General features: G+C 58.4%; 1 protein-coding gene across 4 annotated transcripts; it reads left to right on the top strand.

Annotated features, from left to right (window-relative positions):
• Nucleotides 1-354: 354 nt before the first annotated feature.
• Nucleotides 355-23057, top strand: TTYH1 (tweety family member 1). Of its 4 annotated transcripts, none has more exons than XM_010379784.2 (14): nt 355-606; nt 4504-4682; nt 6672-6783; nt 7586-7806; nt 12670-12765; nt 14933-15005; nt 15507-15582; nt 16184-16239; nt 16446-16538; nt 16757-16849; nt 21581-21723; nt 21884-21929; nt 22465-22545; nt 22703-23057. In XM_010379784.2, exons 1-13 carry the CDS (start codon nt 481-483, stop codon nt 22501-22503), a joined length of 1353 nt encoding a protein of 450 aa, XP_010378086.1. In that variant the 5' UTR covers nt 355-480; the 3' UTR covers nt 22504-22545; nt 22703-23057. The 4 variants fall into 4 exon arrangements, with proteins under 4 accessions (XP_010378086.1, XP_010378085.1, XP_010378084.1 ...); XM_010379783.2 differs by having other exon boundaries at nt 22462-22545; XM_010379782.2 differs by lacking the exon at nt 21884-21929.
• The last annotated feature ends 230 nt before the right edge of the window (nt 23058-23287 follow it).

Here is a 23287-nt window from a genome sequence, read left to right as displayed (position 1 = left end):
CGTTCTTTGTAAAACGCTCTGTACTGACTAGCGACCTTTACACAGACATGAAGGTTCTCCGTAAGGATAAACGGATCATTATGTTTTAGGGTGAAATAACAGTATGAGTGGCCTCTTATGGATAAGGAGGGCTGTTTTCAATCGCGGTGCAAGCCAGCTCTCCGGATGCCACCGACGCCAGCAGCGCGGTCCCTGCGCGGGCAGCAGGTGGGAGCCGCGACCACAGTGGGGGGGCGGGGGAGGGCGGGAGGAGTGGAGCGCTGGAGCCTCCGGACTCCCGCAGTCCCCGCCGCGACCACCAGGGGCAGCACCGTCCCCGCCCGGCCCGCGCCTCCCCCCCAATCTCCGCCCCCCACCCCCTGCCTCCCCCCGCTCCCGCTCCCCTGAGCCCAGCCAGACCCCGCGCCGCCCGCGCCCCGCTCGACTCCGGAGGCTCCCGCAGCCCCGGCGTCCGCCCCGCTGCCCCCTCCCCCGGGGGCCATGGGGGCGCCCCCGGGCTACCGGCCCTCGGCTTGGGTGCATCTCCTCCACCAGCTGCCCCGCGCCGACTTCCAGCTCCGCCCGGTGCCCAGCGGTTTCGCGCCCCAAGAGCAGGAATACCAGCAGGTGGGACCGGGCGCCGGGCCTGGGGGCCAGGGCTGGGGGCCGGAGCTCCTGGGTCCCGAGGGAGGAGGGGGCTGGGTCACAGATTTCTTGAGCTCCCCCGGAGCCTGGGGGCCGGCCCGGACTTTGGGGTTGCGAAGGGAGGAGGAGCCTGGGGCTTCCATACCTGTCCACACCTCGAGCTCTCTCAATAAGGGAAGGCTGGGCGTCTGGACCCCTGAGTTCATGGAGAGGAGGGGACGGGGTCCCGGATTCCCGGGCGTCTGATACCTGCCTGGGAAGCCGGCCTCCAGGGTCATCGGGAGGTTAGGTCTACTCTCCCTGCCCTAAAAGATGACCCAGCCCCACAGGATCAGAGCAGGTGAATATGTCCCAGATACGGTGGGACCCAGGAGACAGCGGACCTGATAACGGCGGAGGGGAAAACGCTGGCTTCTAGGGTGCTGGGATGGGATTGAAAGTCTGAAATGGGGAAGGGGGCTCAAGGGGCTGAGTGCCAGGGCTGGAAAATGAAGGCGCGCTGGGAGAGGAAGCTTCCTGCCCGTCCCAAGAAAGAAGGGGTGGTCAGCACGCTGCAGGGGTGAGGGCCGAGATGAGGCTGGGTTTGGGGAGCTTCGGGATGACAGACCCGGGTCCCGAGGGTGGGGCCGGTGTGGGAACCTCGCAGAAACCGGGGTCCCTGGGGAAGGGACCCAGCTCGGGGCAGCTCCAGCGGGCGAAAGAGCTGTCCTCTGACCCAGTTTAATTCAAGTCCTTGACTTTGAGATTAATGAGGAGAAAGGCTTGGCAGAGCTGGGGACGGGTGGGGGCGCAGGGAGTCCCGATGTGGCCCCAGGACGGGTCCTGGCCCTGCCGATGGGGCCTGAGTCCCTGGGCGCTGTCCTGGGTTGCTCCTGGGAAAAGGGGGCTGGGATTGGAGAGCTCAGGGGGCGTGGAGGGGGTCCCAGAAAAGCGCGGAGGGGATGCGTGCTGTGTTCTGAGCTATTTGGGTCATGGCTGGCACAGCCCTGAGCAGCTCTTCCCCGCCTGCTCCTCGCCCGCCCCCTCTCCCCACACACGGGGACCGCCGTCCCCTCGCCCACAGCCTCGCAGTTACACAACGGCCACCTCCAACCCCGCCCTCCACCGGCTCCGGCCTCCTCCGCCCAGACTCACGCCCGCTCTGGCCCCGAGACCTCCCGAAGCCTTACGCAGGAATCCGCGGCCCCAGTCACCGCCAGAGGCACGGGTTTGGGGGAGCCTCACTCCGCCCCCATGGTCGGGGGTCAGGGTCAGGGTGGCAGGGATGCGCAGGCAGAGCACAGCCGAGGAGGGAGAGGGGGACCCCTCCAGGGACGCGACCACCGTGGACACAGCTACAGACACAGCCAGGGCCTCTGGGACACTGGCCCGCGGGGAGGCACACAGCCACACACACACACACACACTCACCCGCATATGCACAGGCGTACACACACACGCCCACTTACTCCAACACACTCACATGCAGACACACACATGCACAGGTACACTCAGACATGCCCACTTACTTTCATCACACACCTGCACACACACATATGCACAGGCACACACACACGCCCACTTAATCTTATTACACACATGCATACACTCACATATGCACAGGCACACTCAGACATGCCCACTTACTCCCAGTACACACTCACATCTGCATAGGCACACACACGCTCCCATTACACACTCACATGCACATACTCCCATTACACACATCTGCACAGGCACACACACACCCACTTACTCTCATTATACACATGCACACACTCACCCACATCTGCACAGGCACACACACACCCACTTACTCTTTTTTTTTTTTTTTTTTTTTTTTTTTGAGACGGAGTCTTGCTCTGTCGCCCAGGCTGGAGTGCAGTGGCCGGATCTCAGCTCACTGCAAGCTCCGCCTCCCGGGTTCCCGCCATTCTCCTGCCTCAGCCTCCCGAGTAGCTGGGACTACAGGCGCCCGCCACCTCGCCCGGCTAGTTTTTTGTATTTTTTAGTAGAGACGGGGTTTCACCATGTTAGCCAGGATGGTCTCGATCTCCTGACCTCGTGATTCGCCCGTCTCGGCCTCCCAAAGTGCTGGGATTACAGGCTTGAGCCACCGCGCCCGGCCATCCACTTACTCTCATACACCACATGCACACACATATGCACACACACATATACCTATTTACTACTCCCACTATGCACTCACACCCACATACAATACGCACATATAGACACATGCATACACTCACATGGCTAGACCCGCTTACACATACACAATCACACATATGCACACACACTGCACACAGTGACTCAACACACGCTCACATACACACATAAGCATTTACTCCCATATACAAGCACACACTGCACTTATATATATATGCTCACACACTCATGCATGCACAGTTACACATACACGTTTATACTCCCATATACATACACACATGCACATACACAAACATTTATACATTTCACATTCACATGTACACACACATGCACACATATATTGACTCTAACGTTCAGTGCACACACACCCTCACATGAAGTCACGCATCCACACACACTCACCCACACTGTTACACACACACAACCGGACCCACTCACAGACCCAAGGAACTGTGCCCAGAACACGCAAATGCCCACAGATGTTCTCATTTGCAGACAGAAGAGCACCCAGGAGGCACACTCAGGTGCATCCTCATCTCATGGAGACAACCCAAAGATAAAAACATCCAGTCTCACACCGGAAACACAAACACTGCACACACTTGGGACACACACACACACCACTGTGCCTCTGTGTGTGTGTGTGTGTGTGTGTGGACAAAGGCAGAAACACCATGGTTTAGGGGAAACAGCCTTGGCAAGTCCAGAAGTGTGACTCTGATCCCAATGTTGTCCCTCCAAGCTCCGGGGCTCAGTGCAAACCCCCTGGGCCACTGTGGTCCTCTGGGGCTCTGGGGCTGCACAGGTCAGCTGGAAAATCCCCACCACGTGGAGACCCTGTTATTCTGCAAGGCTTTCCCCACCGCAGAATGTTTCCACTGCCTGCCTCTGTCTTCTCGGGCCTTGGCTCTCTCAGCCTCTCTGTCCTTGTGTGTCTCTCCTGTCTCTATAGTGTTCTCGCACTCTCTCTCCCTTACTCTGCTCTTCCTCTCTGATTTGATCCCTTTTGCTCTCTGCCTTTTTCTGACTCATGCCCAAACCTTGTCTTATCTTTGTCTCTTTTTTTGGTTGTGTCTTTCTGCCTGCGCCTCCCTCCATCTCTCTCTCTGTTCTGTCTTCATTCTCCCAGTTTCCATTTCTGAGTCTTGCATACACACACACACACACACACACACACACACACACATGTTGCCACACAGCCCCTCGCCCCGTCACTGGGTGACAAGCTCAGGCGCAGGGTGTGGCGCTCAGCAGCAGGGGAGACAGTGAGCAGGGAGGAGAGGGGGAGGAAGCACACCTCCCCCAGCCTGGCCCGAGGCACCAGGAACAGGTGCCCCCACACCCCCACCGCCCCCCTGATCCCACAGGACTGTGGAGGGGCCTCGGGAAATGCTCCATTCCAACTGCTGGCTGCAGAAGGAAACCCTGGCTCGGAGAAGGGGTGGTTCCTGCTAAAGGTTGCACAGCCATTGGAGGGGCAGAGCAGAACTGGGACCCAAGGCTTGGGGCCCCCAGTTGGAAGCTCCCTCCAGCAAGCTGGCCCTGACACCTGGAGCCCCAGCTGCCAGCCTGGGAGGAGCTGGGCCCCAATCTCCCCCAAGATTAGGCCAGGGATGCCTCCCACCTTCACTCTGACATCCCAGACCCCAACCCCCAAGCCACGCAGGAAAGGGGATCTGAGTGTGGACCACGCTGGTGCCCTCGGAGGCCTGATGTCACCCTCTTCCCCAGGCCTTGTTGCTGGTGGCGGCCTTGGCGGGCCTGGGCTTGGGCCTGAGCCTCATTTTCATCGCTGTCTACCTCATCCGCTTCTGCTGCTGCCGGCCGCCCGAGCCTCCAGGGTCCAAGACCCCCTCGCCCGGAGGAGGCTGCGTCACCTGGAGCTGCATTGTCGCCCTTCTCGCCGGCTGGTAATGGGGCCCCAGGGTGGGTGGGCGGTGGGGACAGGGCTCCCCAAGCTCTCTGCTGGCCTTCCTGGGGGTGTCCTCCGGGGACGTGGAGGAAGCAGACAGGAAGGAGGAAATTCCCTCGTCCCTCTCCCCGCCATTTGCAAGCCCGCTTCAGCGCACAGCAGGAAGGACTCTTCCATTTGATGGATGGAGAAAGTGAGGCTCTGGAGAGGAAGTGAATCAAGGGCAGTCATCTGGTGAGAAGGTGCAGGGGCAGTCAGATGGCTTGGTTTTGGTGGCTCTCCCATTGAATAGCCATGTGACCTAAGGGAGTGATAGTCTCCCTGGGCCTCAATGTCCACTTCTGTAAAGTGGGTATTATCGCCTCGCCCACCTCCTGCTGGGGTAAGATGGAGAGAAAGCACAGTGTCTGGCTTGCAGCTACTCTCAACCAACATTAACTGGTGATGTCTGTCATTCCGTCATTCACCAGCTCATTCATTCGACAACTATTTATTGAGTATCTACTATGTGCCAGATACTGACCAAGCCAGGCAAGGAGCCCCTCATGCAGCTTATGTTCTAATCAGGGAGATGGACGATAAATAGATACTCACCCTCCAAGAGCACCTCATCTGTGCCCAGACCTGAGCTGGTCTAAGTCCTTCTCACAATAACGCTGCTGGATTCAGGGGTGTCAGGCCCAGTTTCCAAAGAGGAAGGCTCAGGGACACAGGGGAGGTCACCTTTCGAGGCCACGTGGCTTAAGAGGCAGCATGGAGATTCAGACCCAGGTTAGTAGGACCCCGTCACACCCCTCAAAGGGAGCTTAGGGGGCTTCCAATGTGAACACACCACCTACCAAAAGCAAGCTCTGAGCATAGCCCCCTCCCCAGCAGAGCGGCACCTGCAAGTTACAGAAGGCTATCCTCTGCCACAGACGGAGGTGGGGGTGGGGGGGGGGCGGTCCCAGAGGGCCAGAGGCCTGCCCCCAGACCCACAGTGGGCAAGGGGAGGGACCTGCATGGGTGCCCTGTATCCAGGACGCTTCCTCCTCCGGCTCTCTGGCGTGGGGGGAGACAGGGGAGGTGGACAAAGGCCCAGTGGGGGAGAGACACGGCCCCAGCCCCCGCAGCCTGGGAACAAGAGGAGCTTTGTAGGACTCCAAACAATGGGGCGGGGACACCGGGCGTCCGACCCGAGGGATGGGGGTGGAGGCCCAGCCGGGGCTGGGAACTGTGAGGGTGTCAGGCTCCCGCCCCCTCCACTGCGGGACACCGGCCGGGGGCGGGGACGGGAGGGGTCTAGGGCCCCACATTCAGGCCCCACAATGGAGCTCTGTGTGTTGGCAGGGCCCGGGCGGGGGCACGGCTTCTGGCCCATCCACCAGCCTCCCTCCCACATTCCCTTACTTCCCTCCCAGCTGGCCAGACGCTTGGGTCCCGGGTGGGGGAAGGCTGAGAGCTCCAGGCTCAGCGTCCCCCCCAGGAGATGGTGGCAGCTGCCCCCTCGTACCCTTAGGAACCCCCAGCAGGTGGGGGCGGGGGACGTCTCAGCACGAGGGGTTGACGCTGCGGACTCCAAGGACCCTAGAGCACCCTAGGACAGGTGCCAGGAGGGCTGCCTGCCTGGCAAAGGATGCGGGGGAAGGGTGTGGGGCAGGCAGTCATAGGGAGGGGAAGACGGCCCATCCCGAAGCTGGGTGTGACTGGGGTTCTGCTCCAGGGAGGTGCGAGTTAAATCGGGGGCTCCCTCCCCCCTACCACTCCACCCACCATTAGCATCACAATGACGTCCCTCCGCTGGGGGAGTGAGGCCTTCCCGTTACCTTGGCAACCGATGGGGGCCAGGCTGAAGTCGCCCTTTTCCCACGGGCTGGACCAATGGGGTGGGGCTGAGAGATGGGAGGGGTGGATAAGAAGGCGGGGTGGAGGGGATGGGGTGGGAGGGGACGGTGGCCCCCGGGGTCCTGGGACCCGCTGAGATTCCTCTCCCTCCTCCTCCGCTCAGCATTGGCATTGGCATCGGTTTCTATGGCAACAGTGAGACCAGTGATGGGGTATCCCAGCTCAGCTCCGCGCTGCTGCACGCCAACCACACACTCAGCGCCATTGACCACCTGGTGAGGGGCCAGCAACCAGTGGGACCCCAGACCCACACCCGGATGGGCTCCCCACACCCAAGGACAAAGGGATCCAGACTCAGAGCTAAGACCCCAGGCTTGAAGCATAGGACCCCAGATTCGGAACTTCATCCTGAGACCCACAGACCTCAGACTGTCCACCCAACCCCCTACCCTGGCTGCAAATTGAGGACCTCACACCCAGGCCCAGCCCTGGACCTTACCTGAAACCCCCAAACCACACAGAAACCAACTACCAGGGACACCAGCCCCTGTCCTCAGGCCAGATCCAGGGCCCCAGACCCGATTCTTGGCCCATAAGCAAGCGCAGGGACCCCCGCTCTGAGGCTCAGGTCCTCGACTTGAGGCTGCAGCTCTGACCTCGGCTCCAGGATTCTGGGCCCTGGGGCTGAGGCCTGGCCCCACTTGAGGCCTTAGCTTCCATGTCCAGCTGCAGACCCTAGACCATGGGACCCAGACTTGAGACCCCAGATTCTGGAAGGCAGATGAAAACTTCAGACCTAAAGCTCCAGAGTTAATCTCAGTCCTGGGGCTGGACTCACTACCCTGGGCTCAAGTTACCAACCACCCAGGGCTCTGGATAGAGGCCACAGAACTCCAGGAACTTGATGTTGGAGCCCCTCCCCAACCCCTTCCCTTCCTCAATCCTCAGATGTCCCAGACTCCAGATCTCAGACACCCACTACTGTGCACCCCTCCTTCACCTCTAAAACCCCAGGCCTTGACCGCGGGCTCTCCCAAGGATGTCCTTCCCAGACCTCAGCCCCTGTCCTGTCCCCAGGTGTTGGAGATGGTGGAGAGGCTGGGTGAGGCAGTGAGGACAGAGCTGACCACCCTGGAGGAGGTGCTCGAGCCGCGCACGGAGCTGGTGGCTGCTGCCCGAGGGGCTCGGCGGCAGGCAGAGGCGGTGGCCCAGCAGCTGCAGGGGCTGGCCTTCTGGCAGGGAGTGCCCCTGAGCCCCCTGCAGGTGGCTGAAGATGTGTCCTTCGTGGAGGAATACAGGTGAGAGGCTGCTGCTGTTCTTGCTCTCTGTGCCAGCAGCTCTCAGACGGAGTCCCCCGGGGCACAGTTGGCCATGTCTGGAGACAGTTTTGGTTGTGACAGCCAGTGGGGGGCGGTGTGCACCTTCTGGCATCCAGTGGGTAGGGCCCAGGGACTGTTCAACACCCTGCAAGGCACAGGACCCCCCTCCCCACCCACTGGCAGGGAATGATCCAGCCACCATGTCAATGATGACGAGGCTGGCAAGGCTCAGTGGCTCAGGCCTGTAATCCCAGCACTTTGGGAGGCTGAGGTGGGTGGATCACCTGAGGTCAGGAGTTTGAGACCAGTCTGGCCAACAGGGTGAAATCCCGACTCTACCAAAAATACAAAAATTTGCCAGGTGTGGTGGCAGACGTCTGTAATCCCAGCTACTTGGGAGGCTGAGGCAGGAGAATCCCTTGAACCCGGGAGGTGGAGGTTGTGGTGAGCCAAGATTTCACCATTGCACTCTAGGCTGGGCGATAGAGTGAGACTCCATCTCAAAAAAAAAAAAAAAAAAAAATATGATGAGGTCAATAAACCCTGCTGTGGAGGGACAGATCACGGGACCCCATGGTCATCCTGACACCCATGTCCTCACCCATTCACTCATCCACCCCCTCCATCATCACTCCACTCACTTATTCACACATGCGTTCATTCCTTGACTCACTTATTAAGCAAGTCACTCTTGGACTCAGTCACTCCTGAACTAACCCAGCAGGTCACTCACTCACCCGTTCATCCGTGTGACACGTGCGTTTTTTCAGCACTATTTTTTTTTTTTTGAGATGGAGTCTCGCTCTGTTGCCCAGGCTGGAGTGCAATGGCGCGATCTCAGCTCACTGCAACCTCCGCCTCCCGGATTCAAGCAATTCTCCTGCCTCAGCCTCTGGAGTAGCTGGGATTACAGGCATGCGCCACCACGCCCGGCTAATTTTTGTATTCTTAGTAGAGATGGGGTTTCACCATGTTGGCCAGGCTGGTCTCGAACTCCTGACCTCGTGATCTGCCCTCCTAGGCCTCCCAAAGCGTTGTTCCGCACCATTTATTTAGCTCTGGTGAAAGAGGCAGCGTACCTACAGGTTAGGAACCTGTACTTGAAAGCCAGCCAGCCCCTCCCTAACCACGCAGCTGCAATCAAGTTACTTTGCAGGCCCCATCTGTGAAATGGGAATCGGGGCACCGTCCCCCTTGTTAAATTGTTGTGAACTGTTGAGTTGGCATCTGAGTGCTGAGAAGGGCGATTGGCACAGGGAGAGCACCGCAGAGGTGCACGGGAAGTGCAGCCGCCCAGGTGGGGGGGCAGGGCAGTGAGCAAATGGCAGAAATCCCTGCCACGTGGCTGTGTCCTCTAGGGGGCGCCAGCAAGGGACAAACGCAGAGCAAAACCTTCTGAAAGGTGTTGGACCATGAGAACTTTGGAGAAAATTACAGAGGGGGCCGGGCACGGTGGCTCACACCTGTAATCCCAGCACTTTGGGAGGCCGAGGTGGGAGGATCACGAGGTCAAGAGATGGAGACCATCCTGGCTAACACGGTGAAACTCCGTCTCTACTAAAAATACAAAAATTAGCCGGGCGTGGTGGCGGAGGCCTGTAGTCCCAGCTACTCAGGAGGCTGAGGCAGGAGAATGGCGTGAACCCGGGAGGTGGAGCTTGCAGTGAGTGGAGATCCCACCACTGCACTCCAGCCTGGGTGGTGGAGTGAGACTCTGTCTCAAAAAAAAAAAGAGAGAGAGAAAGAAAAAAAGAAAATTATAGAGGGAGATGAGGTGGAACAGAGTCTGGCAGTTCATCAGGGCGACTGAGAAGGTGGCATTTGGAGGAGAGGAGGCAGGGAGCTGTGCAGCATCCAGGCAGCCACCCTTCCCAACGGCCACCATGATGGCATCCTTATCACTCTGACCATTAGTAATCATTCATTCATTCATTCATTCATGCGACGTCAGCTGGGGGCCCTGCCTGTGGGGCATGGGCTGAGATTCAGGAGACCTTCCCGGAGTGGGGAAGGCAGACTGGGGCTGAAAAAGCTGGAGGTCAAGACACACCCGCAGGGCAGCAGATGCAACAGACAGACAAGCCTGAGTTTGAGGAAGTCCATGTCCTGCACTGTGGTCAGACCCAGGGGCCACACAAGCCGGGCCTCAGCTCCTCCTCCTGGGGGAGGGCAGGAAGTCACCCATGAGGGTGACGCCAGGGTGAGACAGACCCACCATCACTAGAAAATATATTCCGGGTGCACCACTGCGAAAGCACCCCACACTTGGGAGTCCCTCAAGAGACAAATCAGGGGCCCTCAAGGGAGTCTTGTGGGAGGGGGCACTTGTGAGGCTGGGGGAAAGCAGCCAGATGTGAGGGTAAGGAGTGAAGCCCAAGTTTGTGGGGACTGCAGAGAATGGCAGGATTAACTGGGCACTCACAGTGTGCCCGGCACTGCACTGCTGTTCCCTGGGGGCGGTCCTTGCTCCCAGAGCTCTGAAGATGGTGGCGGGCTGCTTCCAAGATAGCAGCCAAGCCTCTTGTTCTCTGACCTGGGGTTCTTGGCCTCACGGATTCCAAGGAATGGGATCTTGGGCCATGCGGTGAGTGTTATAGCTCTATTAGAAGCCGTGGGTTGGCCAGGCGTGGTGGCTCAAGCCTGTCATCCCAGCATTTTGGGAGGCCGAACGGGCGGATCACGAGGTCAGGAGATCGAGACCATCCTGGCTAACATGGTGAAACCCCGTCTCTACTAAAAAATACAAAAACTAGCCAGGTCAGGTGGCGGGCGCCTGTAGTCCCAGCTACTAGGGAGGCTGAGACAGGAGAATGGTGTGAACCCTAAAGGCGGAGCTTGCAGTGAGCTGAGATCCGGCCACTGCACTCCAGCCTGGGCGACAGAGCGAGACTCCGTCTCAAACAAAAAAACAAAAAACAAAAAACAAAAAAACAAAACAAAAAAAAAAAGCCGTGGGTCACGGAAGAGAATTGTGGAACCCAGCGGCTAGTGTTCAGCTCGATTAGGACGAACCCAGGCACTTAGCAGTGCAGAAACAAAGGCAAGCCTTTAGCCCGATTGGGGGTAGCAATGGGCACCTGGCTGGATCAGGAGCACGCGGACACCCTGCTGGATCCCGAGGGGTGGAAGTCAGCCCCGGGTCTGCGACTGCGGCAAATAGCAGTGGTGGACGGCGAGTAAAAGCTCAGCTCGAGCCATAACAGACGCGGACCAGAAGAGTGTGCAGGTGCAAGATTTAATAGAGTGAAAATAGCCCCCATACAAATGGAGGGGACCCAAAGCCAGTAGCCGTTGCTGGCTGGAATGCCTGGGTTTATATCCCAATCACTGTCCCTCCCCCTATGCTCTCAGGCGATAGATGATTGGCTATTTCTTTACTTCCTGTTTTTGCCTAATTAGCATTTTAGTGAGCTCTCTTTGCTACCTGATTGGTCAGGTGTGAACTAACTTGCACGCCCTGTGTTTAAAGGTGGAGGTGGGCCGGGCGCAGTGGCTCAAGCCTGTAATCCCAGCACTTTGGGAGGCCGAGACGGGCGGATCATGAGGTCGGGAGATCGAGACCATCCTGGCTAACATGGTGAAACCCCGTCTCTACTAAAAAAATACAAAAAACTAGCCGGGCGAGGTGGCGGGCACCTGTAGTCCCAGCTACTCGGAAGGCTGAGGCAGGAGAATGGCGTGAACCCGGGAGGCGGAGCTTGCAGAGATCCAGCCACTGCACTGCAGCCCGGGCGACAGAGCGAGACTCCGTCTCAAAAAAAAAAAAAAAAAAAAAGGTGGAGGTGGTCACCTTCCCAGCCTTAGGGGTTCTTGGTGGGCCTAGGAAACCCAGCTCCTCCTGTTTCTCCCTGTGGCTTGGGTGCTTGCACCTCCTGAATCATGGTGGTGGGCGCTTCGCAGATATTTAAGTATTAACTTTTTTTTTTTCGTTTTTGAGGCTGAGTCTCACTCTTGTTGCCCAGGCTGGAGTGCAATGGCGCCATCTCGACTCACTGCAACCTCCGCCTCCTGGGTTCAAATGATTCTCCTGCCTCAGCCTCCCAAGTAGCTGGGATTACAGGCATGCACCACTACACCTGGCTAATTGTATTTTTAGCAGAAACGGGGTTTCACCATGTTGGCCAGGCTGGTCTCAAACTCCTGACCTCAAGTGATCCGCTCGCCTCAGCCTCCCAAAGTGCAGGGATTACACTGCGCCCGGCCAAGTATTAACTATTAAATAACATCTCAGTTCCCTCTTTCATGCTCAGGCTAACCTCTAAGTGTGTCCACGTGCCTGGCACTCTCTGAGCACTTCTAGTCACGCATCCCACTCGAGGCAACATTCTCAAGCCAGTGGTGCTGTGCTCCCCACGTTGCAGGTGGGGAAACTGAGGAACGAGAGGCTAAGGTTACCCAGACAGAGTTACCCGGCCGATAAAGCGAAGGGGCTGGATTTGAGACCAGGCAGCCTCTGCCTCCAGACGTCATGCCCTCAGGGGATGCGATGGGATCCTTGGTGCAGTCTGAGAAGGACTATCTCCACTCTGCAGGGCGGGGTCGGGGATGGGGAGCTCGGAGAGAACATATCACATGTCCCTGGTCCAGGGCATGTGTGTGTGGCCCGGCCAGGGGATAGTCCCAGGTGCCCAGGACCTGTAATCTAAACCTCTCCAGTGACCCATTTCACAGATGAGCTGGGCTGTGGCCCAGACACAGTAAACAGCAGGAGCCTCAGCTTGGAGGGTAGTGAATGTGAGGCTAAGCTGGGGGTGCAGGGTGAACATTGGTGGCGGGGTTGCTGTTCCGCCAGGGTGCCTGGAGGCAGGTTTGTGGTTTCAGCCCTACCATCTCCCCTCCCAGGTGGCTGGCCTATGTCCTCTTGCTGCTCCTGGAGCTGCTGGTCTGCCTCTTCACCCTCCTGGGCCTGGCGAAGCAGAGCAAGTGGCTGGTGATCGTGTAAGTGTAGGCAGTAGGGGTTCCCCAGTGCATGCCTGGCACTCTCCTGGCAGGCAGGACCTCAGTCTTACAACTGTCCTACACGGAGGACGGTGGTCCTTCAGGGCTGGGTACACACGAAGAAAAGAGAGTCAGAGCAGCCCAGGAGGGAGGCGGAGACAGACCTGAAAACAGGTAGCCCTCACCGTATGAAGTATGCTGGAATCATGGCAGAAATAATCATTGTGTTTGCAATAAAGATGAGGATGAGACCAGGCGCTGTGGCCCACGCCTGTAGTCCCAGCACTTTGGGAGGCCGAGCTGGGTGGATCATGAGGTCAGGAGTTCGAGACCAGCCTGACAAACACGGAGAAACCCCGTCTCTACTAAAAATACAAAAATTAGCCGGGTGTGGTGGTATGTGCCTGTAGTCCCAGATATTCAGGAGGCTGAGGCAGGAGAATTGCTTGAACCCGGAGGGTGGAGGTTGCGGTGTGCCGAGATGACACCATTGCACTCCAGCCTGGACGACAGAGTGCAAAAAAAAAAAAAAGATGAGGATGATGATCTATTGAGGGTCATGCATGCTGATTCCTTCAGATAAAGGAGTTACCATAAGACTCCATGTGGCCGGTCAGGGACCTGAGGCAGGGGGTGGCCCAGTCCGAGGCTGAGCGGCCCTTAAGCGTCGTGGCGGAGACACAGGACCACGCTTATTTCATAGATCGCTCTAAGCACCTGACACTCTTCTCTGTACTCCCTGGAGTGCCTCATGCCCACTCTGTCAGGAAGGTGCTTCCTTCTCCCTGTTTTTTATTTTTTATTTTTATTTTGAGAAGGTCTTGCTTTGTTGCCCAGGCTGGAGTGCAGTGGCACGATCTCGGCTCACTGCAGCCTCTGTCCCCTGAGGCTCAAGTGATCCCCCCACCTCAGCCTCCAGAGTAGCTGGGACCATAGGCTCATGCCACCACTCCTGGCTATTTTTTTTTTGAGATGGAGTTTAGCTCTTATTGCCCAGGCTGGAGTGCAGTGGCGTGATCTCAGCTCGCTGCAACCTCTGCCTCCTGGGTTCAGGCGATTCTTCTGCCTCTGCCTCCCAAGTAGCTGGGATGACAGGCATGTGCCACCATATCTGGCTAATTTTGTATTTTTAGTAGAGACGGGGTTTCTCCATGTTGGTCAGGATTGTCTCGAACTCCCGACCTAAGGTGATCCGCCTGCCTCTGCCTCCCAAAGTGCTGGGATTACAGGCATAAGCCACCGCGCCTGGCCTAAGTTTTGCATATTTTTGTGGAGATGGAGTCTCGCTATGTTGCCCAGGCTGATCTCGAACTCCTGGCCTCAAGTGATCTGCCTGCCTCAGCCTTCCAAAGTGCTGGGTTTACAGGCACAAGCTACCACACCCGGCCCTTCTCCCTGTTTAACAGAGGGAGGGACTGAAGATCAGAGAGGCTGGCCCACTTGCTCAGGGCCACACAGCTAGAAGTGCCAGAGCTGGGATTTGAACCAGGCAGGCCATTCCCATTGGAGCAGTTCCTGCATCCTCTCTGGCCCTGGTGGGGTGGGGCGGAGTTGAACTCATGCCTCCATTGTCCCTGAGAGAGTGGGAGAGACCCCGCAAAGGTTTGCGGACAGGTAAACCTAGCCAACACAGGGCAGGTCTGGGACTGGAGGCCAGGCCTTCAGTTTGGGGACCCCTGGGTGCCCTTCCTGCTTGTTGGTCACCCTACCAATGCTGACACGCCCCCTGCACCCCTCCTCGCCTGGAAAGTCCAGAGACTTTCAGATTTCAGCCCTGGAACTGTCTCCCATTCTCAGAGGAGACAGGGCAGAGCCAGAGGCTGACCAAGCTGTGGGTGGACTTGGGAGCCTTCGGGGGCAGTGAGCCCAGAGGTGAGCAGTCACCGTCTCAGGGTCCTGGAGCTGGGATCCAAGCTACGACCCCCTAGCCCAGGCTCCTGCTCATGCCCACACCCTGCTCATCTGGGCAGGAGCCAGATGTCCAGCTGGACGTCAGCAGCCACTGGCTCACCCCCCACCACCGAACTTCTGTGTCCCTAATTCTGATCCTCCAGGCTCCAGAGGTGGGTGTGGGGTGGAGGGGTGGCTGTGATGGGATTTGGGGTGTGGAAAGAGGCTAGGCTAGGAGATTAAGAACCCCAGGCTGATCCTCCCTCCCCCACTCTAGGATGACGGTCATGAGTCTCCTGGTTCTCATCCTGAGCTGGGGCTCCATAGGCCTGGAGGCAGCCACGGCCGTGGTGAGTGCCGGGGCCGGGCCATTGGGCTCTGGCACTCAGGGGGCCTGCACACTTCAACTTCTGGATCCTGGGATGGCATGGCTTAGTAGAGAAAGGAATTGGGGGGCACGATCACAGCTCTGAGGTTTAGGACTGGTTTCCTGGGTCCTGAGTGGGTACAGGTTGTTGTCCTGGATGCTTAGGCTGTAATGGAGGAGGGGCTGGAAGCCTGGATTCCTAGGAATGAGGGAGGAGGGGCTGGGGGTCTGGACTCCTGGGTGTGAGGGAGGAGAAGCTGGGGGCCTAGACTCCTGGGTCTGAGGGAGAAAGGGCTGGGGAGTCTGGACCCCTGGGTCTGAGGGAGGAGGGGCCTGGGGCCTGGACTCCTGAGTCTGAGGGAGGAGGGGCTGGGACCTGGACCCCTGAGTGGGGAGGGGAGCCGGGGAGCCAGGCACTGGGTGCTGTGGAAGTGTAGAATCAGGGCAGTTTCGGGTTTGACCCCTTTTCTGCTGCCTCACGCAGGGCCTCAGTGACTTCTGCTCCAATCCAGACCCTTATGTTCTGAACCTGACCCAGGAGGAGACAGGGCTCAGCTCAGGTGATTTCCAAGGGCCCGGTGGGTCTGCCGGGTTGGGCAGTGCAGGCCCTGGCTTCCTCAGGCCTCCTCTGTGCCCGGTCCTGCCCAGGGTGGGGTCGGGGTACAGCCCGCCAGGCGAAACCCAGCCCTCTGGAAGGGAAGCAGGGCTCCTGACCACTCCCCAGCTTGGAGCCCTCCTGGAGCCCCGCCACCCCCCAGACCCTCATCCCTTCCGCTCCAGCTGGCAGCGCCTCTCCTGGTGCACTGGAAAAGAGGGCGGGATAAATATGCTGGTGCCAGGAAGAGAGAGAAGGGTCAGAAAAGGGTGCTTCTGGGCGTCAGGAATGGGGGGTTTCACCCCCTGGAGAAAACGGGAGCACCATGAAGTCAGGGGTTCCCAGGGAGTACAGAGATGCGCACCAGCGCCTGCTCTGGCTGTGGCAGGAGCAGAAGGGACGCGGGGCTGGCGGGTCTCTGAAGGTAAGGCCATCTGGCTCCAGGAGGGCTCCAGAGCTGGGCTGAGGCCCCTAACCCTGCTAACCCCCCAGTCCCCGGCCTTCCCCCGGGAGGTCCCTGGGGGCCCAGGCTCATGGCCTCCTCCCCTCTCCTCCTCCCACTTCAGACATCCTGAGCTATTATTTCCTCTGCAACCAGGCCGTCTCCAACCCCTTCCAACAGGTTAGGGCTGCGGGCAAGGGAAAGGGGTGTTGAGGGAACCAGAAATCTGGACTCTGAAGGGAGGGGGAGGGGCTGGGGCTGGGGCCTGGACTCCTGGGTTCCGGGGAGGATGCAGGCCAGGGGCCTGAGTGCTTTGTCCGGAGGAGAGGAAGGAGGACCGGGGCGACGACTCCTGGGTCCTCCTCCCTCCCTTTCTCTTTCTGCAGAGGCTGACTCTGTCCCAGCGAGCTCTGGCCAACATCCACTCCCAGCTGCTGGGCCTGGAGAGAGAAGCTGTGCCTCAGTTCCCTTCAGCGCAGGTCGGTGGGTGGGCGCTCCCCAGACACGCAGACCCCAAGGGGAAGGCGGGAGGGGCACGGTGGAGCTGTGGGGCGTGGGTGGGACCCAAAGAACCGGACCCCTTGGCTGTGTGTGGGCGGGGCCCTGGGTTGTGGGCGGGCCCTATTTTGTGGGCGGGGCCAGGGCGATGGGCGAGCCTGACGAGTAGGTGGGAAAACGACCTCTCCTCGCCCTGTAGAAGCCTCTGCTGTCCTTGGAGGAGACTGTGAATGTGACAGAAGGAAACTTCCACCAGTTGGTGGCACTGCTGCACTGCCGTGGCCTGCACAAGGTGAACCCCCTTCCCCCTCCCAATTTCTTCTCCCACGGGAGTCTCGGGAGCCTCTGCCTCGACCCACAGAACTACCTCCTTCCTCTCCTTGGACCCCTGCCATTGCGCCTGAGGATATCTCTGTATCCTCTGTTTATATGATTTATCTGTCCTATATCTATTCTCTACCTGTCATCTACCTACCTATCAAGCATTATCCATATTTCTTCCCTCCTCCCTCCCTTTCCCCCCCCAACTCCCGCACTTCTCCCTCGGTCCCCATCCCACCCTCCCCGTCCATTCCTGCCACCTTTTCCTTCCTTGTCTTCTCTCCTCTCTCCTTCCTCCTGCCTCTCCCTCCCTCCTAGAGGCTGCCACTCAGTGAGTTCAGGAGTAAGACTGCCTGGGTTCCAGTCCTAGCTCTTGACCAAGGGCAAGTCACTTAACTTCTCTGTACCTCAGTTAGTTCCCTCACTTATAAAACTGGGATTGCAAGAGTGGGCACCTGTCCAGCTCCCCTGGGGTGTATGCTGTTCATACACTGGACAGGCAGGGGCGGGCAGGGTGCCCAGGAGGAAAGATATCTGGTGTCCTGCAGACTCCAGCTTGGGCTTTGCTGTAGGCTGCAAGGCCATAGGCAGGTGAGCATGGCTGACTCTGCTTCCCACCCGTACCGTGAGGAAGGACGAGTGTTTTTTTTTTTTTTTTTTTTTTTTTTTACTGGATGGTTGTGAGGATTGAAAAAAAAAATTCCCTTATAAAACAGTAGGAGCTGACCGGGCGCAGAGGCTCACACCTGTAATCCCAGCACTTTGGGAGGCCAAGGCGGGTGGATCACCTGAGATCAGGAGTTCAAGACCAGCCTGGCCAACCTGGTGATACCCCGTCTCTACTAAAAATACAAAAAGTTAGCTAGGCGCGGTGGTAGCACGCACCTATAATCCCAACTACTCTGGAGGCTGAGGCAGGAGAATTACTTGAACCCATGAGGCAGAGGTTGCAGTGAGCCGAGATTGCGCCACTGCACTCCAGCCTGGGCAACAAGAGCGAAACTCTGTCACAAACAAACAAACAAAACCAGTGAGAGCTGTTCTAAAACACACACCTGAGGATGCCTTTCCCCAGCCAGTCTGCCCATCAAAGACCGCACATGTGCATAGCTTCACCGAGTACCTGACCCTGTTGCGTTTCACAGGTGGTAACTCATCGATGACTCATAACAATGCTATGAGGAAGGAACTAGGATTATCCCACTTAACAGACTTAGAAGACGAGATGCAGAGTTGAGGGACTTTCCCAAGGTCCCACGGCCAGCCAGCCCGTGCACACTGAAGAGAGAGGGACCTTCCGGAGGGCCCCACCCCCTGCCCCCTACAGCCAGGCAGTTGCCCAGTCTTGTCCTTTCTGCTTCTGGAATGTTTTCATCCATCTACTTTCTTTTTTTTTTTAGACGGAGTCTCGCTCTGTCGCCCGGGCTGGAGTGCAGTGGCTGGATCTTGGCTCACTGCAAGCTCCGCCTCCCGGATTTATGCCATTCTCCTGCCTCAGCCTCCCAAGTAGCTGGGACTACAGGCGCCCGCCACCTCGCCCGGCTAGATTTTTGTATTTTTTAGTAGAGACGGGGTTTCACCGTGTTAGCCAGAATAGTCTCGATCTCCTGATCTCGTGATCCGCCCGTCTCGGCCTCCCAAAGTGCTGGGATTACAGGCTTGAGCCACCGCGCCCGGCCATCCATCTACTTTCAATGCCCAATGCCCCTACTGCAGCTGAGGCCTCGTTCTCTCTCCTGGAGAAGGAAGCATGGACCCTAGAATAAGGCTGCCAGATTCAGCAAACAGCAAACCACTCTGCTATAAGTATGCCCGGTGCAATGCTAGGGAGATACTTATACTAGAAATTATGTATCTGTCCTCCTCTTTCCCTTCCCTCCCTCCACAAAGGGGTCTGGGGGGCCTGTATTCCAGCCCAGTTTCTGCTTAGGCCACAGAAAACTGCCTGGACCCCAGTTTAGCCTTATGGGCATCTGATATTCAAATTGAACTGGAAGTCCTGAATTTGATCTGGCAACCCTACCCAAAAGGGATTCATCTACACCATACCTGGACCTGAGCTTTCCCTGCTCTGGCTCAGACAGACCCCTTCTGTGGCTCCCACTGCCCCCCCACCCTTCTGAAATTGGCATTCCAAAAAGGGAGTGGGGAGCAAGCACTGAAGCCATGTTCAGAATTGCCAACTATTGAGCTGAGAAAGGTTGGGCCCCCACCCAGCCCAGGGCTGCCCTCATCTTTTGCATAAGGATAAACTGGGGTCCAGGCACTTTTCTGTGGCCTAGACAGAAACTGGGCTGGAATACAGGCCCCCAGACTCCTTCGTGGAGGGAGGGAAGGGAAAGAGGAGGACGGATCACTCTATCCTCCCCTACGGCTGCACCATGAGACCCCGGGCCTCCATCTCCCCTGTCTGATGGGGCATCAGGGTCCTCACAGATTAAAAATCAAGAATAATCAGCCAGGCCAGGCACTGTGGCTCATGCCCCTAATCCCAGCATTTTGGGAGACCAAGGTGGGTGGATCACCTGAAGTCAGGAGTTTGAGAACCACCTGGCCAACATGGCGAAATCCCATCTCTACTAAAAATACAGAAAAACTAGCCAGGCGTGGTGGCGCACCCCTGTATTCCCAGCTACTTAGGAGGCTGAGGCATGAGAATTGCTTGAACCGGGGTGGTGGAGGTTGCAGTGAGCTGAGATCATGCCACTGCACTCCAGCCTGGGCGGCAGAGCGATCATCCATCTCAAAGAAAAAAAAAAAAAAAAATAGAGGGGGCTGGGCATGGGTGCCTTGTGCCTGTAATCCCAGCACTTTGGGAGGCCCAGTGGGGCAGATCAGAACTCCTTGAGCTCAGGAGTTCAAGACCAGCCTGGCCAACATGGTGAAACCCCATCTCTATTTTAACATTAAAAAAAAAAATCAACAATAAGGGACATCAGGGACGAGGAGGAAGGAGGGTGTGCGCTGGAGCCTCAGTGAATCAGCTCCATCTCACTTCTGCCCTTTCCAGACTGTGTGACTCCGGACAAGTAGCTTGCCCTCTCTGGGCTGCAACTTCTTTCCACCATTGCAAAAGGCAGCAGTGTGTGGGGGGTCAGTGTCTGCCTGGCAGGGCTGTTGTGAGGATGAAGGACAGTGTGCATGTACCAATACTCTCAAAACAGAGCCTCCATTGCCCCGACAGGTCCCTACCCCTGCCCTCACTGGCTTAGTAACAGAACCCCACCTCAACCAGGTGCTGCTGCCAGAAACTCAGGCTCATACCTTCCACAACCGGCTCCCTGCTCTTACCTCCCACAACCATTCTCGGAACAAGTTCTGTTGGTCCTTCCTCTGAAACCTATCTGGACTCCCACCACTGTTCCTACCTCTACCACTGTACCCGGGTACCTGCATCCTAAACTCCATGACTGCAGGGGCCTCTTCCCCCCTCGCCTACCCCCGTCTTGCAGCAGCCAGCCAGCCGGGTGATCCTTTTAAACCACAATCCGATCAAGTTCTTCCTCTGCTTAAAACCCTTGGTGATTCCCCCTGGACACGGATTAAAATCCCTGCTCCTCGCCCTGACCTACAAGGGCCTGGGTGGTCAGTCCTGGATACGTCTGTCTCTGGCCTCAGCCCTTCCCAGCTTCCTCTGCACAGCCCTCTGCCTGGCTCCTTCCTGGAGGACCCATCCCTGCTGGTGGGGTCACCTGACCTACCCCCACCCTGCACTGACCCTCGCCCTCCTACCTCGTTGCACACACCACCCCCTGAGATGACCTTCTCTGTCCTGTTACCGAAGTTTCCTGGTACCAGGGGCAGCGCCCGGGGCGGAGCAGGCTCTGTCAACCCCCACTGAATGCATTAGGCTGTGCAGGTGCTTAGCATTCGGTGAAGGCCGTTTCTGCTGATTTCTTGGGATGAGTCATCAGAGCCAGCATCTGTTGGCATGTTGAGTGTGTATTGTGTGTGTGTGGTGTCATCCTGAGCCGCTGACTGGTTCTTTTACGTGCCGTTCCATGTGCTCTAGCCCCCACGGACACTTGGCTGGGTGCAGAGTTGCTGTTGGTTGCCACACTGCAGGAGGGGGTCCTCCTGGCATCTGGTGGGTGGAACTGAGCAGTGCTGCTTAGCACCCCACAACACACAGGGCAGTGCTGTCACCACAGAGAATGATCTGGCTCAAAATGTCAGCAGGGCCCAGTTACGAAGCCCTCGCCCCTGGGCTAAGACGGAGCTGGCAGTGGCTGGCCTGTGGGCGCTTGGCACAGGAGAGGATGCTCCTGCAGGGGGTGCCGCTGCCGGGAGGCAGAAGGGAAACGGGAGGGGCAGTTCTCAGGTTCCTGGGCAGATGAAGGTGGAGGGAGGGCCCAGGGCTGATGGGAGATGCTGGACTGGTTCTGGATGGGAGGTGCTGGTGGGGGAGGGCCCATGTGAAAGGGAGATGGGGGCCTGCAATGACACAGGGTTGGGGGGGGGTGTGTACAGCTCAGGAGACGCCAAGTCTGGAGCCTGTGCAATTAATTCCTGAGTGCCAGGCCTATCACACTAACGACCCCACTGTATTCTCAGAACTGCCCTTTGACAGGGGAAACTGAGTCATAGAGCAGTCAGCTGACGTGTGCAGTACCACAGCTGGGAGGACAGCCAGACTGGTGTGCACAGTGTGTGCTGGTGGGGGAGGGGGTGGGAGCACTGCCGGATGACGCCCTCCCCTCAGGACTATGGTGCAGCCCTGCGGGGCCTGTGCGAAGACGCCCTGGAAGGCCTGCTCTTCCTGCTGCTCTTCTCCCTGCTGTCCGCAGGAGCACTGGCCACTGCACTCTGCAGCCTGCCCCGAGCCTGGGCCCTCTTCCCACCCAGGTCAGGAGCGGGGGAGGGCAGGGTCCTGGGGAGGGGGGGCAGCACCTGGGGACCACGGTTGGCAGGGGCAGCACCTGGGGACCACGGTTGGGGTGGGGGGGTGCAGCCTCCTGATGGGTCCCCATCCCGCCTCTCTGCCATGCCCCGCATCAAACCCCAGTGACGACTACGATGACACAGACGATGACGACCCTTTCAACCCTCAGGTACTGGATGCCTGGGCCTGAGGGAGGAGGGGCTGGGGGCCTGGACTCCCGGGTCTGAGGGAGGAGGGGCTGGGGGCCTGGACTCCCGGGTCTGAGGGAGGAGGGACTGGGGCCTGGACTCCCGGGTCTGAGGGAGGAGGGACTGGGGGCCTGGACTCCCGGGTCTGAGGGAGGAGGGGCTGGGGCCTGGACTCCCGGGTCTGAGGGAGGAGGGGCTGGGGCCTGGACTCCCGGGTCTGAGGGAGGAGGGGCTGGGGGCCTGGACTCCCGGGCCTGAGGGAGGAGGGGCTGGGGGCCTGGACTCCTGAGTCAGAGGGAGGAGGGGCTGGGGTCTGGACTCCTGAGTCAGAGGGAGGAGGGGCTGGGGTCTGGACTCCTGGGTCTGAGGGAGGAGGGGCTGGGGGCCTGGACTCCTGGGTCTGAGGGAGGAGGGGCTGGGGGCCTGGACTCAGGCATGAGGGAGGAGGGGCAGGGCTCCCACAGTACAAAACCAATTCCCACTCCATTCCCTCCTCTCCCCTGAATCTTCCAGCAGGAATCCAAGCGCTTTGTGCAGTGGCAGTCGTCTATCTGAGCCCCTCCTCCCTGCCGGACTGGACCCTGGCTCCCCTCTTCGGTGGGCTTCCAAGGGACACCCCCAGCTCCTACAGCCTGGCCTCTGCCCTCTCCTCCTGCCCTCCAAGCTGCTCCAGGCATGGGCTGCGTGCTGGGTGGATCACATGGGGCAGGCCCTCCCACCTGCATCACTGCTCTGTCTCTCCCTCTCTCCGCAGTTCCTTCCCTGGCTGCCGGAGGAGACCCCACTAACCCAGCCTGCCTGGGCTCTGACCACTAACACTCTTGGCCACGGACAGCCTGCACAGGACCGCCTCCCTGTCCTTGGCCTTGGGAGTAGCTGAGGGGGCAGACTACGGAGTCGGGCTGGCAGGGGAGGGGGCAGACAGCCTCACACCCTTCATCCCTGGCTGCCAGTCCCATCCTTGGAGGGACTGAGCTGGGGGCGGGGGACATGAGTCCCCCTGCTGCCCCCGCCACGTCCCAGTGGGCTCTGACCCCCTGATCTCAACTCGTGGCACTAACTTGGAAAAGGGTTGATTGAAAATAAAAGGGAAGACTATTTTACAAGCAGCTGGGTCCTCCTTATTTCTCCTCTCCCTTGATTCAGGGCTGTGACACCCTCCCTGCTGTCCTCTCTCCCCTGGCCTCCCAGCTGCCAGGAATTTCCAGGGTCCAGGCTCAGCAGGGGGTCCAAAGACATTGTTCTTAAAAAAAAAAAAAATCAAAAAACAAAAAGAACCCTTTCTTCTGATTCTAAAAGTAATACATGTGTCCTGACACAGGAAGACACAGACATCTCT

This window comes from Rhinopithecus roxellana, chromosome 12 (assembly GCF_007565055.1).
Source record: "Rhinopithecus roxellana isolate Shanxi Qingling chromosome 12, ASM756505v1, whole genome shotgun sequence".
NCBI lineage: Eukaryota > Metazoa > Chordata > Mammalia > Primates > Cercopithecidae > Rhinopithecus > Rhinopithecus roxellana.
This window is presented reverse-complemented; position numbering and strand designations above follow the sequence as displayed.